The 15,504-nt window shown below is 34.6% G+C and overlaps 1 protein-coding gene across 7 annotated transcripts in view; it reads right to left on the reverse strand.

Moving 5' to 3' along the window:
• N4BP2 (NEDD4 binding protein 2) overlaps positions 1-15,504 on the reverse strand; it is an 81,585-nt gene that overhangs the window by 11,963 nt on the left and 54,118 nt on the right. For 5 of the 7 annotated variants that reach the window (XM_068543070.1, XM_068543071.1, XM_068543068.1 and 2 more), the window contains 6 exons: positions 15,184-15,269; positions 14,620-14,665; positions 12,867-13,063; positions 10,680-10,775; positions 9,959-10,077; positions 1,608-1,746 (listed from right to left, as the gene is read on the reverse strand). In XM_068543070.1, coding sequence (XP_068399171.1) covers positions 1,608-1,746; positions 9,959-10,077; positions 10,680-10,775; positions 12,867-13,063; positions 14,620-14,665; positions 15,184-15,269 — 683 coding nt within the window. Of the gene's footprint in view, positions 1-1,607; positions 1,747-9,958; positions 10,078-10,638; positions 10,776-12,866; positions 13,064-14,619; positions 14,666-15,183; positions 15,270-15,504 lie in introns of those variants that run through there. The other 2 variants (XM_068543072.1, XM_068543074.1) reach the window with 2 other exon arrangements.

Consider the following 15,504-nt stretch of genomic DNA (forward strand, 5'->3'; position numbering starts at 1 on the left):
TAGGGTGCTAAGAAAATTCAATGGGGAAAAGCAGTCTTTGCAACAAGTGGTGCTGTGACAACTGGATATCCACATGCAAGAGAATGAACCTGGACCCCTATCTCACACCATATACAAAAATTAACCCAAAATAGATCAAAGCTCTAAATGTAAGCACTAAAACTATAAAACTCTTAGAAGAAAACTCAGGTGTAAATCCTCATGACCTTGGATTAGGCAATAGTTTCTTAGATATGACACCAAAAGTACATCCAACAAAAGAAAAAAGAAGAATTGCACGTGATCAATTTTTAAAACTTTTGTGCTTCAAAGGACATCATCAAAAAAGTGAAAAGACAACCCTTGGAACGGGAAAAATTCTGCAAGTCATATGTCTGATAAGGGTCTTGTATGTAGACTATATAAAAATTCATACAACTAGAGAATTTTTTAATTGTAATGGGTAATGGATATTAATAGACATTTCTTCAAAGAGGATATACAAATGGCCAATAAGCACATGAAAAGATGCTCAACATCACCAGTAATCAGGGAAATGCAAATCAAAGTCACAATGAGATACCACTTCTGTATTAGCCACGTCTTTTATTTCCTGTATTCTGATGCTTTGACATCTGGGGCTTTGCTGACCCCTGGAGACACAGCACCCACCACCTTGGGGTTAGCTAATTCCTAGAGATAGGAAACAACTCACTTGCTAGAACACTTTATATATGCAAACCATCCAATCTAGAGCCCATACCCCCAACTACCTTCTTTATGGGGCTCTCACTCTCTGGCCACCATCTATATACCCTGATCACCGAAGCCAGGTACCAGAAGACTAGGGACAGTTCCTATGCCCCAGAGCCTGCTGAAATTATTCAAACTAGTCCATCCTAAACCTGCTTATTACTCTGCCTTGCCCAGTCCTTCCCGCAGACACCACAAAAAAGGCTCTTGCCCACGTTTCCCCCCTACTTCCTTTGCCTCCTTGACCCTGGTGCTTCCTCATGTGGCTTTGGGCCATGCCTCCCATTTCTAGGGATCTGTGAGTATAATAAACTTCCTTCACAACATTTCCATCTCTGGGTGTCTTACCATACCTGATTAAAACAAATCCCAGTACCCATAAAACAACTTCACACCCACTAGGATGGCTATAATCAAAAAGACAGATGATAACAAGTGTCAGAGAGGATGTGGAGAAATTGTAACCCTCATACACTGCTGATGGAAATGCAAAAGAATGTAGCCATTTGGGGAAAATGCTTGGTAGCTTCTCAAATGGCTAAACATTGCCACCCATATTATTTATGCCCTAAGACCCATCATATTACACCCACTGCTATTCAATCAAGCCTCATACTCTACTGTGTAGTCTACACATAAAAAGTTACAGAAATTCCAATGCTTGTTGTGCACAAAGGCTTTAAAGAAAAAAATATAATCAGCCATAAATTCACTATTTTGAGCAAATAGATATTCTAAACCAAATATGCTATTGGTGGTTAAATTTCCAGTCTATGAAAAATGGTGAGAAATAATCATTAAACTATCTAACAAACCAATGATATTTTCACACACAATTATTTACCATTACTGTAAAAAATTAAGTAGCTCTATACCTTCTTCTCCTTAGACTTCTGTGCAGTATGAGAAGTGACATTCTCATTTTGGTGAACAAACTCTTGTGCTACCACCGTTTTTACAGGGTCTCCTTCAAGAACACAATTTAGAAATTGCACTGTGTGTTCTAATGAATAGCTGTAGAGAGTTGAAGTACAAATATGAGGTCAATAAATGAAAATAAAAGTTATGTGGAAACATTAACATAAGCAATCTTTCAAAATCTTAGAAGAATATGAAAAATTGGCTCACTTCTAAGTTTTAAACATGAAAATTAAATGCTCATTGTGTATCTCAAGACTCAAGAATGAACAGAGGGAAAGTGTCAAGTTAGAGGCTCTCAAAAACTAATTTTTTAAATGAATACCAAAAAGTAACATATGGATAATTAATTCATTTTCTTATCTTTTATTCCAGGTAAATTTTCCACAAATCTTTCTTTCATCTAATCACCTATACTTAAGTCCCTTGTTGGATTCACACATGGTTTCAGTTTCCTTCAAACATCAAAAACAGACAATAGGGGCTTCCCTGGTGGCGCAGTGGTTGAGAGTCTGCCTGCTAGTGCAGGGGACACGGGTTCGAGCCCTGGTCTGGGAAGATCCCACATGCCGCGGAGCAACTGGGCCCGTGAACCACAGCTGCTGAGCCTGCGCGTCTGGAGCCTGTGCTCCACAACAAGAGAGGCCGCGATACTGAGAGGCCCGCGCACCGCGATGAAGAGTGGCCCCCGCTTGCCTCAACTGGAGAGAGCCCTCGCACAGAAACGAAGACCCAACACAGACATAAATAAATAAGTAAATAAATAAATAAATAAATAAATAAATAAATAAAAACAGACAATAAATCCTTTAACTGACATTTTTATCCTGTCAAATTTTACATTTTACTTATACCATGGCGTTCTAGTCAAAGAAATTCTAAGCAGGGATATAGAAAGGAAAAACTAAAACACTACCTTACCTCCCACCCCTATATTATTTAGGCATATTTTCATGGTGATACTATATTATGTGGAATATGAAATTCTACAAAATTTGACAAACACCTGAAACGCTAATGTCCCCGTATCCAAAGAAACTCATTCCAAAGCAAATTATAAATGATTTTATACTGCTCATTATTTCAGACTATTTATGCCTCTGATCTTTTCCAATGGCCAGATAATGAAGAGATGACCACAAAGGACTGTTTTTGAAATGTGATAAATAGTTATCCAAAATACTGTGATATTTTGCTCTTCTTCAATTTATTAAAGACAACCCTTGAAGGGGAACCATTTGGGACTACCAATTCTCCTTGAGCGCTTTCATCTTGCCGCCTCACATATGCTCAACAAATAGGGGTTTCTAGGGGCTAGAAGCTACTAGAAATTAACCACATCCTAACTAGTTCTTAAAATCACCTGGCTTGCCCACTCCTAGGGCTGGAAGCCAGTCTCCACCACAGGTGCTGTTAGCAGTGCATGGCCCTGGAAGATGACACTGCAGGCATATACTGCAGTAACTGAACGAACCTACCCTTCTTACAGGGGTGAAACTGAAGCTACTGGTAACTGAGACAATTATCCAGCTGTTGCCAGACAAAGGGAGGTAATCATTTAATACCATAATACCTGCCCCAAGGGGCCTGACTGACCAATCACTCTGAGCATCGAGAGGAAGGACTCAACTCAGTCCCCTTACCTTGCCTGGGGAACCACAACTCTGGGTAATTTCACATCAGGGCTTATTGCCCTAGGTCCCCATAGAAGAGAGTTGCCATATGCCAGCACCACCCTCCTAACCCCCAGTGCCTTGGGATATTTTAACACATAACTCTAAGAAAACAGCTGTTTAGGTAGCAAAAATAAATAGAAAAGTTGTGGATTGAAATAATACCATGAAAAACTTGATTCAAGTGACATATTTAGAACTCTGCATACTCAGCAGAAAATATTCTTTTTCAAAAGCACTTTCAGGGACTTCCCTGGTGGTCCAGTGGTTGCGAATCCACCTTCCAATGCAGGGGACGTGGGTTCAATCCCTGGTCGGGAACTAAGATCCCACAGACCGCGGGGCAACTAAGCCCACATGCCGCAACTACTGAGCCTGCGCGGTCTGCAGCCCGCGAGCCACAACTAGAGAGAAGTCAGCACGCTGCAACGAAAGATCCCGCATGCCGCAACTAAGACCCGAAGAAGCCAAATAAATAAGTATATAAATAAATATTTTTTTAAAAAAGGCACTTTGTGCAATATTTATAATAACTGATCATGTATTAAACCACAAAGAAAATCTCAACTTCCAAAAAGTAGGACTCTTTCAGGCTGCATTCTTATACCCCAACACAACAAAACAAACAGTAATCCCCACCCCCCCACCAAACTATCAAACCATTTAGAAAATATAAAACTCTTGGATAAATGAGAAAGTCAAAGTGAATTAGAGATTATTTAGAAAAAAATGAAAATACTACATATCAAAATCAAAACATTACATATATATCAAAAACATTATACAGAAAAAAATTCACACCCTTAAGTATATTTGTTATTAAACATTGAAAGGAAACAAACTAACCAAGGAATTGAAAACATAACAAATTTAAAGAGAAAGGAACCATCAAAAATAGAAAAGAATCACCAAAAATAAATGATTAGAGAATATAAAAGACTTTGATCAATAAACCAAGAGCCTGTTCTTTAAAAGGGCCAATCTGATAAACAGCAAAAACAAAGAAAATAGAAAAAAAACATTCGGAAAGGAAAAAAGGACATGATCAAATACAAAATAATGTTTTTAATTACCACAGAATATTATATACAACTTAACAATAATAAACCTGATGATTTTCTAGAAGACAAACTACCAGAAAAGACTCATGCAAAAAAAGCAAACATCTGAATAAAGCAATACCCCTAACAAGATAGTGAAAAGACCTTCTCCCTAAAGAAAAGCGAAGACACCTTCCCCCTAAAAAGGCACAACCCCAGAACCTTCAAGGTACTAATTTTTTTTTTTTTTTTAAATTTTTGTGTATGGTGTTAGGGAGTATTCTAATTTCATTCTTTTACATGTAGCTGTCCAGTTTTCCCAGCACCACTTATTGAAGAGACTGTCTTTTCTCCATTGTATATCTTTGCCTCCTTTGTCATAGATTAGTTGACCATAGGTGCGTGGGTTAATCTCTGGGCTTTCTATCTTGTTCCATTGATCTATGTTTCTGTTTTTGTGCCAGTACCATATTGTCTTGATTACTGTAGCTTTGTAGTATAGTCTGAAGTCAGGGAGTCTGATTCCTCCAGCTCCATTTTTTTCCCTCAAGACTGCTTTGGCTATTCGGGGTCTTTTGTGTCTCCATACAAATTTTAAGATGATTTGTTCTAGCTCCGTAAAAAATGCCATTGGTAATTTGATAGGGATTGCATTGAATCTGTAGATTGCTTTGGGTAGTATACTCATTTTCACAATGTTGATTCTTCCAGTCCAAGAACATGGTATATCTCTCCATCTGTTGATATCATCTTTAATTTCTTTCATCAGTGTCTTACAGTTTTCTGCATACAGGTCTTTTGTCTCCCTAGGTAGGTTTATTCCTAGGTATTTTATTCTTTTTGTTGCAATGGTAAATGGGAGTGTTTCCATAATTTCTCTTTCAGATTTTTCATCATTAGTGTATAGGAATGCAAGAGATTTTTGTGCATTAATTTTGTATCCTGCAACGTTACCATATTCATTAATTAGCTCTAGCAGTTTTCTGGTGGCAGTTTTAGGATTCTCTATGTATAGTATCATGTCATCCGCAAACAGTGACAGTTTTACTTCTTCTTTTCCAATTTGTATTCCTTTTATTTCTTTTTCTTCTCTGATTGCCGTGGCTAGGACTTCCAGAACTATGTTGAATAATAGTGGTGAGAGTGGACATCCTTGTCTCGTTCCTGATCTTAGAGGAAATGCTTTCAGTTTTTCACCATTGAGAATGATGTTTGCTGTGGGTTTGTCATATATGGCCTTTATTATGTTGAGGTAGGTTCCCTCTATGCCCACTTTCTGGAGAGTTTTTATCATAAATGCGTGTTGAATTTTGTCAAAAGCTTTTTCTGCATCTATTGAGATGATCATATTGTTTTTATTCTTCAATTTGTTAATATGGTGTATCACATTGATTGATTTGCGTATATTGAAGAATCCTTGCATCCCTGGGATAAATCCCACTTGATCGTGGTGTATGATCCTTTTAATGTGTTGTTGGATTCTGTTTGCTAGTATTTTGTTGAGGATTTTTGCATCTATATTCATCAGTGATATTGGTCTGTAATTTTCTTTTTTTGTAGTGTCTTTGTCTGGTTTTGGTATCAGGGTGATGGTGGCCTCATAGAACGAGTTTGGGAGTGTTCCTTCCTCTGCAATTTTTTGGAAGAGTATGAGAAGGATAGGTGTTAGCTCTTCTCTAAATGTTTGATAGAATTCACCTGTGAAGCCATCTGGTCCTGGACTTTTGTTTGTCGGAAGATTTTTAATCACAGTTTCAATTTCATTACTTGTGATTGGTCTGTTCATATTTTCTGTTTCTTCCTGGTTCAGTCTTGGAAAGTTATACCTTTCTAAAAATTTGTCCATTTCTTCCAGGTTGTCCATTTTATTGGCATAAAGTTGCTTGTAGTAGTCTCTTAGGATGCTTTGTATTTCTGCGGTGTCTGTTGTAACTTCTCCTTTTTCATTTCTGATTTTATTGAGTCCTCTCCCTATTTTTCTTGATGAGTCTGGCTAATGGCTTATCAATTAGATTTATCTTCTCAAACAACCAGCTTTTAGTTTTATTGATCTTTGCTATTGTTTTCTTTGTTTCTATTTCATTTATTTCTGCTCTGATCTTTATGATTTCTTTCCTTCTGCTAACTTTGGGTTTTGTTTGTTCTTCTTTCTCTAGTTTCTTTAGGTGTAAGGTTAGATTGTTTACTTGAGATTTTTCTTGTTTCTTTAGGTAGGCTTGTATAGCTATAAACTTCCCTCTTAGAACTGCTTTCACTGCATCCCATAGGCTTTGGGTCGTCGTGTTTTCATTGTCATTTGGCTCTAGGTATTTTTTGATTTCCTCTTTGATTTCTTCAGTGATCTCTTGGTTATTTGGTAACGTATTGTTTAGCCTCCATGTGTTTGTCTTTTTTATGTTTTTTCCCCTGTAATTCATTTCTAATCTCCTAGCGCTGTGGTCAGAAAAGATGCTTGATATGATTTCAATTTTCTTAAATTTACTGAGGCTTGATTTGTGACCCAAGATGTGATCTATCCTGGAGAATGTTCCGTGCGCACTTGAGAAGAACGTGTAATCTGCTGTTTTTGGATGGAATGTCCTATATATATCAATTAAATCTATCTGGTCTATTGTGTCATTTAAAGCTTCTGTTTCCTTATTTATTTTCATTTTGGATGATCTGTCCATTGGTGTAAGTGAGGTGTTAAAGTCCCCCACTATGATTGTGTTACTGTCAATTTCCTCTTTTATAGCTGTTAGCAGTTGCCTTATGTACTGAGGTGCTCCTGTGTTGGGTGCATATATATTTATAATTGTTATATCTTCTTCTTGGATTGATCCCTTGATCATTATGTAGTGTCCTTCCTTGTCTCTTGTAACATTCTTTTTTTTAAAGTCTATTTTATCTGATATGAGTATAGCTACTCCAGCTTTCTTTTGATTCCCATTTGCATGGAATATCTTTTTCCATCCCCTCACTTTCAGTCTGTATGTGTCCCTAGGTCTAAAGTGGGTCTCTTGTAGACAGCATATATATGGGTCTTGTTTTTGTATCCATTCAGCCAGTCTATGTCTTTTGGTTGGGGCATTTAATCCATTCACGTTTAAGGTAATTATCGATATGTATGTTCCTATGACCATTTTCTTAATTGTTTTGGGTTTGTTTTTGTAGGTCCTTTTCTTCTCTTGTGTTTCCCACTTAGAGAAGTTCCTTTAGCATTTGTTGTAGAGCTGGTTTGGTGGTGCTGAATTCTCTTAGCTTTTGCTTGTCTCTAAAGCTTTTGATTTCTCCATCAAATCTAAATGAGATCCTTGCCGGGTAGAGTAATCTTGGTTGTAGGTTCTTCCCTTTCATCACTTTAAGTATATCATGCCACTCCCTTCTGGCTTGCAGAGTTTCTGCTGAGAAATCAGCTGTTAACCTTATGGGAGTTCCCTTGTATGTTATTTGTCGTTTTTCCCTTGCTGCTTTCAATAATTTTTCTTTGTCTTTAATTTTTGCCACTTTGATTACTATGTGTCTCGGCGTGTTTCTCCTTGGGTTTATTCTGTATGGGACTCTCTGCGCTTCCTGGACTTGGGTGGCTATTTCCTTTCCCATGTTAGGGAAGTTTTCGACTATAATCTCTTCAAATATTTTCTCTGGTCCTTTCTCTCTCTCTTCTCCTTCTGGGACCCCTATAATGCGAATGTTGTTGCGTTTAATATTGTCTAAGAGGTCTCTTAGGCTGTCTTCATTTCTTTTCATTCTTTTTTCTTTAGTCTGTTCCGCAGCAGTGAATTCCACCATTCTGTCTTCCAGGTCACTTATCCGTTCTTCTGCCTCAGTTATTCTGCTATTGATTCCTTCTAGTGTAGTTTTCATTTCAGTTATTGTATTGGTCATCTCTTTTTGTTTGTTCTTTAATTCTTCTAGGTCTTTGTTAATCATTTCTCAAGGTACTAATTTATTTAAACTTTCCAGAGCACAGAGAAAAATGGCAGTCTTGCCAGGTTCTTTTATTAAGCCAAACACCAAATGAAACCCTAAAACCAAAATCTGACAAAGATATCACAGACTTATCTCATTTAACTACTGTTACAAAAATCCTGAAATCAATTCTGACACTACATTAAAGGAAAAAAACAAAACCTGAAAGATTTTTTTATTCCAGAAATTACTGTGACTGACATGACATATACTAATAAACTAAAGAAAAAAAATCTATATTGGATTCTCCAAAGATTCTAAAAAGGCATCTATTTAAAACAACTCTTGCTAAAATAGGAATTTAAGGAATACATTAAGATCGAAAGTATGTATTACTCAAACCAGAAGCATTCCTAACATACTAAGCATCGAAACACACTACAACACCACAATAATTAAAACAAGATGGTGGAAACTTAGGACCAAATAGCTCAATGGAATCAAAGAGTCTATAAAAGAAAACGTATATTTGAGAATGTAGTAAATATTAGTAGTTATATGTTATATCAGTGGGTAAAGGTGACCTATTCATCCAGTTAATCATTTGGAAAAAACAATTAAGTTAAACTCTACTTCATACCATACACATAAAAATGCTAGATAAACTTTTTAAATTTAACTACTAAAAATACTGCAGAATATATTTTCATAATATTGGGGTAGGACAGATTTTCTTAAAAAGTGATAAAACTCAGAACCAATAAGGGAAAAGACTTTCTGATAAAACATGAATTAAAATATGTATATGGCTATGTCAGGAAAAATTACTATAATCTATATTAACAAAGATAACTACACATGATATATAAAGAGTTCTCACAGATCTAGAAAGAAATACAAACAGCCAAAAGGAAGACAGACAAAGGGTAAGCAATTAATATAAAAAGAATTTAATGGAAAAAAAGCTCAACCTCAGTAGTAATAAGGAAAATAAAAATTTAAACAGCAATGAAATATTTTTCGCACCAGACTGGCAAAAAATTAAAAGATTCTTAATATCCAGGGCAGGTTACGCTATCAGTGCATATAACTAATATGGAAAGCCCTTTTAAAAGGAAATTTGGCATTAGCTGTAAAAAAATTTAATGTACACACTCTGGACCAGCAATTTCACTTTTAGGAACTAGCCTACAATAACATTCACCCACGCACACAAAAATGTACGTTGAAGGGTGCTCAGTGCAACATGGTTTCCAACTTTTCTGACAGTCAAAAAGCCCATAAACAGAGCATGTTTAAAGAAACTATGGTACTTTAAGAAATCACTTAAGAATACTATGGAATACTCTGTAGACTTTAAAAAGAAAAGAGCAGATCACAAAGTATGGACAGAAAAAATAAATAACAGTAAAACTACAAAATAGTACATAAAACACAACCTATTTTTGTGTTTATATAGACACAAAAGCAAATAGGTTCACATGTACACACATACATTAGTGTATGTATATGAGAAAAAATTGAGGAGGAATATGAACCAATTGACAGAAACTCCTCACTTTCTACATTATTGCATTTAAATGGTTTATAATATACCTATATTATTTTTGTTAACAGAAAAATAAAAATAAGAGGTTAAAATGCATGACATATGATTTCAATGACATCACAACAGAAACTACACACAATCCTTCTAGCACTCACTTGTGGTCCTTGAAAATGTCCACCAGAAAATTTTGGTTAATGGCTGGAAATATCTTAAAGAGCTGCTTCTCCTTTAGTTTAGTGGCACAATCTTTTTCAAATATAAGCGGCTCCCTTTTCTAAAACAAACAAAAAAAAGACAAAAACCGTCTTTATGATGGAATTTACAATACTAGTTATGCTGACCCAAAAGCATGGTTATTTTATTGCAAAAAGACTAATAATTTAAAAGCAGTCACAGACTTTCTTCACTGATTAAAGGCTGAAATTAGTAATATAAGTATTCTTGCACAATTTATTTATATCCCATTTTTTACTAAGTATTTGAAGCTGCTCATTAACACACACACACACATACACACAATCACACATATACATATATGTGTGTGCATGTGTATATATACTCTCACATATACACACCCAACACATTCAATCATATTATACAAAAAAGGATGTAGATATATATATATAAACAGGATATAAATAAATGAAGTCAGAGAGTAGAGAAAATAAAGGTAAGAATATAGGATAAAGCTAGCAAGTAAAATTAGTATATAAATGCATGCCACAAAATCCTGTACAATTGCTAAAGGTGGGCCACAAATTCAGTTCTTAGCTTCTTAGTGGCCAAAGCAAAGGGGGAAACAAAGATTCTCAGTGTCCATAAAATAAAAACAAACCAGTTGCTCAGGAGAAGTACAGCTTTTTCTGGTACTGAGACCTGAGAGAAATTTCTCCCATCGGTCCTCATAAAAGGGACACTGTGTGATGCTGTGAACAACGTCCTCAAAAACATATTCTCCTCAATGGGCAGAAACTACAATGTACAAATAAGTTGCAAATTCAGGTTGACAGAAAATCTTAAAATTCACATTAAAAAAATTTTTTCACAAACATATTTACTCCAAAGTAATTGTATGAGAATTGTTACTAATTGTTATTTTTTCAAAGTCATATTTGGATTGTTTAAATAGCCAAACCGAAAGAGCTTTCCTAAAATGTGCCATTTTAATTCTAATTGAGGAATATGGTAATCATTCTTAAAGTGATTTCTAACTCTAAGACAATTTACTGACATTGTGATTTAACTATGTAATATTTTTGTTTATTCCAAAAATCCTAATGTCTGAAAAATAACTTCCTATAAAATTTCAAAGGTGTCTCTGAAAATATAAAAATTACAATAATTTAGGAAAATCCTGGAATAGTTGTTGGTTTTGAAGCCTAACCATATTTAGGCCATTTATAACACCAAACAACAATAAAAAAAGAACCACAATAGGTGACAATCTGACCAGTAAAAAGGACTGATCAGACATCACAAGAGTGATGAAAACAAGCCACCTTGAGAATTTTAAATATTCACATCTTATTTAAGATATACATTATAATCCGACCTTACTAAAAAATTCAGTGATCAGATTTACTACCAATCTGCCAGATCATAGAGTTTCTAAACTACAAATTCTAAGGTCCCATCAATAAACTGAAAACTCATAACCGTAATCATGTTACAATTAATTATCCAATTCATACATTATGCCTAATGTTTATTTTATATGCTTTGTTTTAAAAGAATTTAAATGATATTTCTCCTTTGGGAAATTCTCTGAGAAATTTCTCCAGAAATTCTCTTAACTGAGGCTTTAAGGGGGAATACCCTCAGGATGAAGAGTACAGCTTCTATTACCAAACCCATGGAAAGAAAAGCAAAAATCACTGATAGGAAAAAAAAAAAAATTTAAGTTGGAAAGTCAAAGAAACTTTTTTGTTCATTATTATACTAAGAGATTAAAAGGCAGGTTAGAACCATAAAGATAAGTTTCAGTAGAGGAAAATGGCATTTCAACAAAAAGTGTCACACCATTTTGAGCATAAATTCTAGGCTTTCCTTATTTTTTAAGAAAATCTATTTCTCCAATTTATTACATATGTGAATTGAAGAAGGATATTTGAAACAACACTAAATTATAAGATCTTACTGAAGAGATTGTTCTTTGGATTATGTAAACATGCAAAGATGGTAATGGTAGCTTATTTCCAACTTAATTAACAAGATAACTGGGGGAAATAAATATGAAGGTAGAAGAAGCCCATCATTCTTTCTATGCCCCAATTCTATGTATTTCAGCCAATACAAAGGTGTTCCTTTGAGCAGTCAAATGAGTGAAAAAAGAGGGTAAAATGCTTTAAGATCACCAACTAAGAAAATTTTTTCCCTTGAGAATTGGACTAAATAACCTCTAAGGTCTTTTCCCTTTTGATTCTGAAATTCTCTAATACTAATTTTCAGAATTCCAAAAAAGGTTAAGAAAAAGAAATGCAAAATAAACCAAATTCTCTTACGGCTTCATATAATTAGATATGTTGAATAAAGAACAAAAATTAAGTTCAAAGCAAAGTGAAATATCTGTCTGAACTTGTTTAATTGAAAAGTTAGATAAAAAAGAAGAGTATTTAATTTCAGATTCATAAGTTTCTAAAATTTTTCTCTAAAAAAATTTTGTTTCAAAGATGGACAATTCTTTAATAGCAAGTCTCATTTCTTATTACTAACTTATAAATGAAATTATCTTCAAAGGAAATATTTCTTTCACGTTTTTCTAGAATTAAAAAATTACAGAAGTAAATGTTAAAGATAAGATATATATACCTGCAAAATTAAATCTAAAACAACAGATTTAACATAAATTGGCTTACTGTTATAGAATATCAACTAATTTTCCAGAAGCAAAGACCTCCAACTTCAAACTACATTTAAAACATTTTTCAATTTTAACATTAACTTCAATTAGGTTAAAATACAGATTTCAGACTAGGAAAAGTAGAATCAAATGAAAATCAAAAAGTAAACATATGATTAAATTAGAGTCAGAGACAAAGGCTTAATATTTATACTAACTCATACCAAATCATGCTTTTCCTGTAAGGCAATTTCTTCTGACATTATTTCTCTGAGTGATACTTTTTTAGTATGAGTGTTCCAATGATCCAATAAGGGTAGCATTTCAGGTGCTGCTAAAGTCTTCAGTAATTTTTTGCCCGTTCTCTGAGATGATTTTTGTTCTGGATTATCAAGACCAACACGCCCAACCAGGGAAGGATCTACAAAAGCAGTATCAATAGTGTCAGACCATCAACAATAAATGTACAAATTAGGCATTATTCATTCAGTTACATCTACCTCAGAGAGACCCAGAAAACATGATTTTTTACTCTTTGCTTATAAATACAATATTCCAAGTTGTATTTCAAAGTTTCAAAATACATCTTCACATAATCGCAAGCAAGTATAAATGTAGAAATATTCAAATGAACAATGATCTGGGTATTACTGTAAATCAACTCAATGCTTCCCCACTCTTTTTCATATCACATCAACACAGAGAAAACAGTGACACACATATACACTGGTAAACAGAGGAAGCTGCAGCCAGCCAGAAGTGAGCAGCTTTGGTCAGCTCTGCTTGGCCACTCCAAGAACTGAAAGGATGAATATTTCTGCAAATCTGTAACCCATTGGAGGCCTACAATAAATATGGAACAAATGATATTCAACATAAGGAAGGAACTAAACATTCTAAGAAGTTCATAATAACAAGACTTAATGTATAATATTTCAGCTTTTCTAAGAGCAACACATTCTGATATACTCCTTTGATTTCCTGGAGAGTGAAGAAATAGCAAATACTGTCATCTGAATAACTCTGATACTCTTTGGGAACCTCTAGCTCTCAAACAGCTTTAGCTCTTGAAGCTACAACACAGGTCTGAACTAAAGTTAAGAATCTTCACTCTAACAATCTTCAACCTGGAGTCCTAGTACGGAGTGAACAAGAGAGGCATCTGGAGGAACTCAGGCACAAAAGGAGGACCCTGTAACAGGTCTGCCACCCTGCACTAACCACTTACGACAACGCTATCTAAGAAATCTTCTGGAATCAATTATTTTCAATTTGGCAGATGTAAGCAAAAAGCAGGTTGACTTTTGTGCTCTAACTATATTAACATCAATAAAAAATTTGAAAAACCAAGTAATATTTCAATGATGCTCTCAAACCACAACAGCTTCCCTTCATTCAGAGCAAAATCATAAACAGGAAACACCCTGACTATGTGCATTAGAGAACACCTTGGGTGTTCCACAGCACTCCTGGTTTTTTTTTTTTTAATTGAAATATAGTTGATTTATAATGTTGTGTTAGTTTTCAGGTGTTAACTGAAAGTTAAATGATATTATAGGGGCTTTTTTCTTCTTTAAGCTTTATTTTCTTTTGTATCAATATTAAATGTTCAAACTTTTATTTGCAAATCAAAATTCTTGGGTAACATATTTTGTGGAAGTATATTTAAAATGAGTTAAGATTCAGGGACTTCCCTGGCCTGCTCCCAGTGCAGGGGGCCCAGGTTCGATCCCTGGTCAGGGACCTAGATCCCGCATGCCACAACTAAAAGAGCCCTCACGCCGCAACTAAAGATCCCGCACACCTCAACAAAGATCCCACATGTGGCAACGAAGATCCCGCGTGCCACAACTAAGACCTGGCGCAGCCAAATAAACAAACACTTAAAAAAAAAAAAAAAAAGAGTTAAAATTCATACACACACACCAAGTTTTAACATCAAGACAAGAACATTAGAAGTGAAAATATGTGTTTTACCTTGCATTAATTTGCCACAGGATACCTCTTCTTGTCTTTGTCGCTCCTAAACACAGAGGCAGAACAGGGGATTGGCAAAGGAGGGTGCATTAGAAAACAAGCTTGTATTATTTTTCTCTAGTAATCATTTTTCCCTGTAAAACTATCAATCATTCTTGCTAAATCTAATAAAACTAGATAAATATAATTATAAATTGATTCCATCTATATATTTTTTCTACTTATAGAGCTCTTATGCTGTGATTTTTTAAAAACTGCTTATGAAACTTAATTAGCACTGCAAGTCTTTAAGGAGTAAAAAACTATTTATGATTTTTTTCCCTAAAAAAAAAAAAAAATCAACAATCATATTGAGCTCCGTCATTAATTATATAATTTGGCCAGTCTGGAAATAACCTAAAATACTGGAAGGAGAAAAAAAAATCAGTAACCTGTCAACTGGTAAAATTAATTCTCTCTCAAAGTCAAAATTCAATAGAATCTTTCATATAACAGATTTTATTGAAGAGCAAAGGTGACAAAATGTACACAAAAGGAGCTTTCTTTAAAAAGAAGCCTACCAACCATTACAGATTCTTTCCATTTTTCATGAATCACTTTAGCCAGATTCAGATCTATATGAACCACACAATCCTCAACTGTTAGGGACCCTTGTGAGGGGGGGAAGAAAAGAAAAGAAAATATGATCATTACTCATTATACATTTGCAGAAAACATACTCAACTACCTTATGTATCATAAAACTAATTTGTATTTTTAATTACTAACCTATGTTTCTAGTTCTAAATCTCTTGGAATATTTTTATGTAATATGTCATTGTTTTCACACTTCTTGGCAGGTACAATTATATTATGTTTCATATATTTAAGTTATTCATGTCCATT

Source organism: Eschrichtius robustus, chromosome 4 (genome assembly GCF_028021215.1).
Source record: "Eschrichtius robustus isolate mEscRob2 chromosome 4, mEscRob2.pri, whole genome shotgun sequence".
Lineage (NCBI taxonomy): Eukaryota > Metazoa > Chordata > Mammalia > Artiodactyla > Eschrichtiidae > Eschrichtius > Eschrichtius robustus.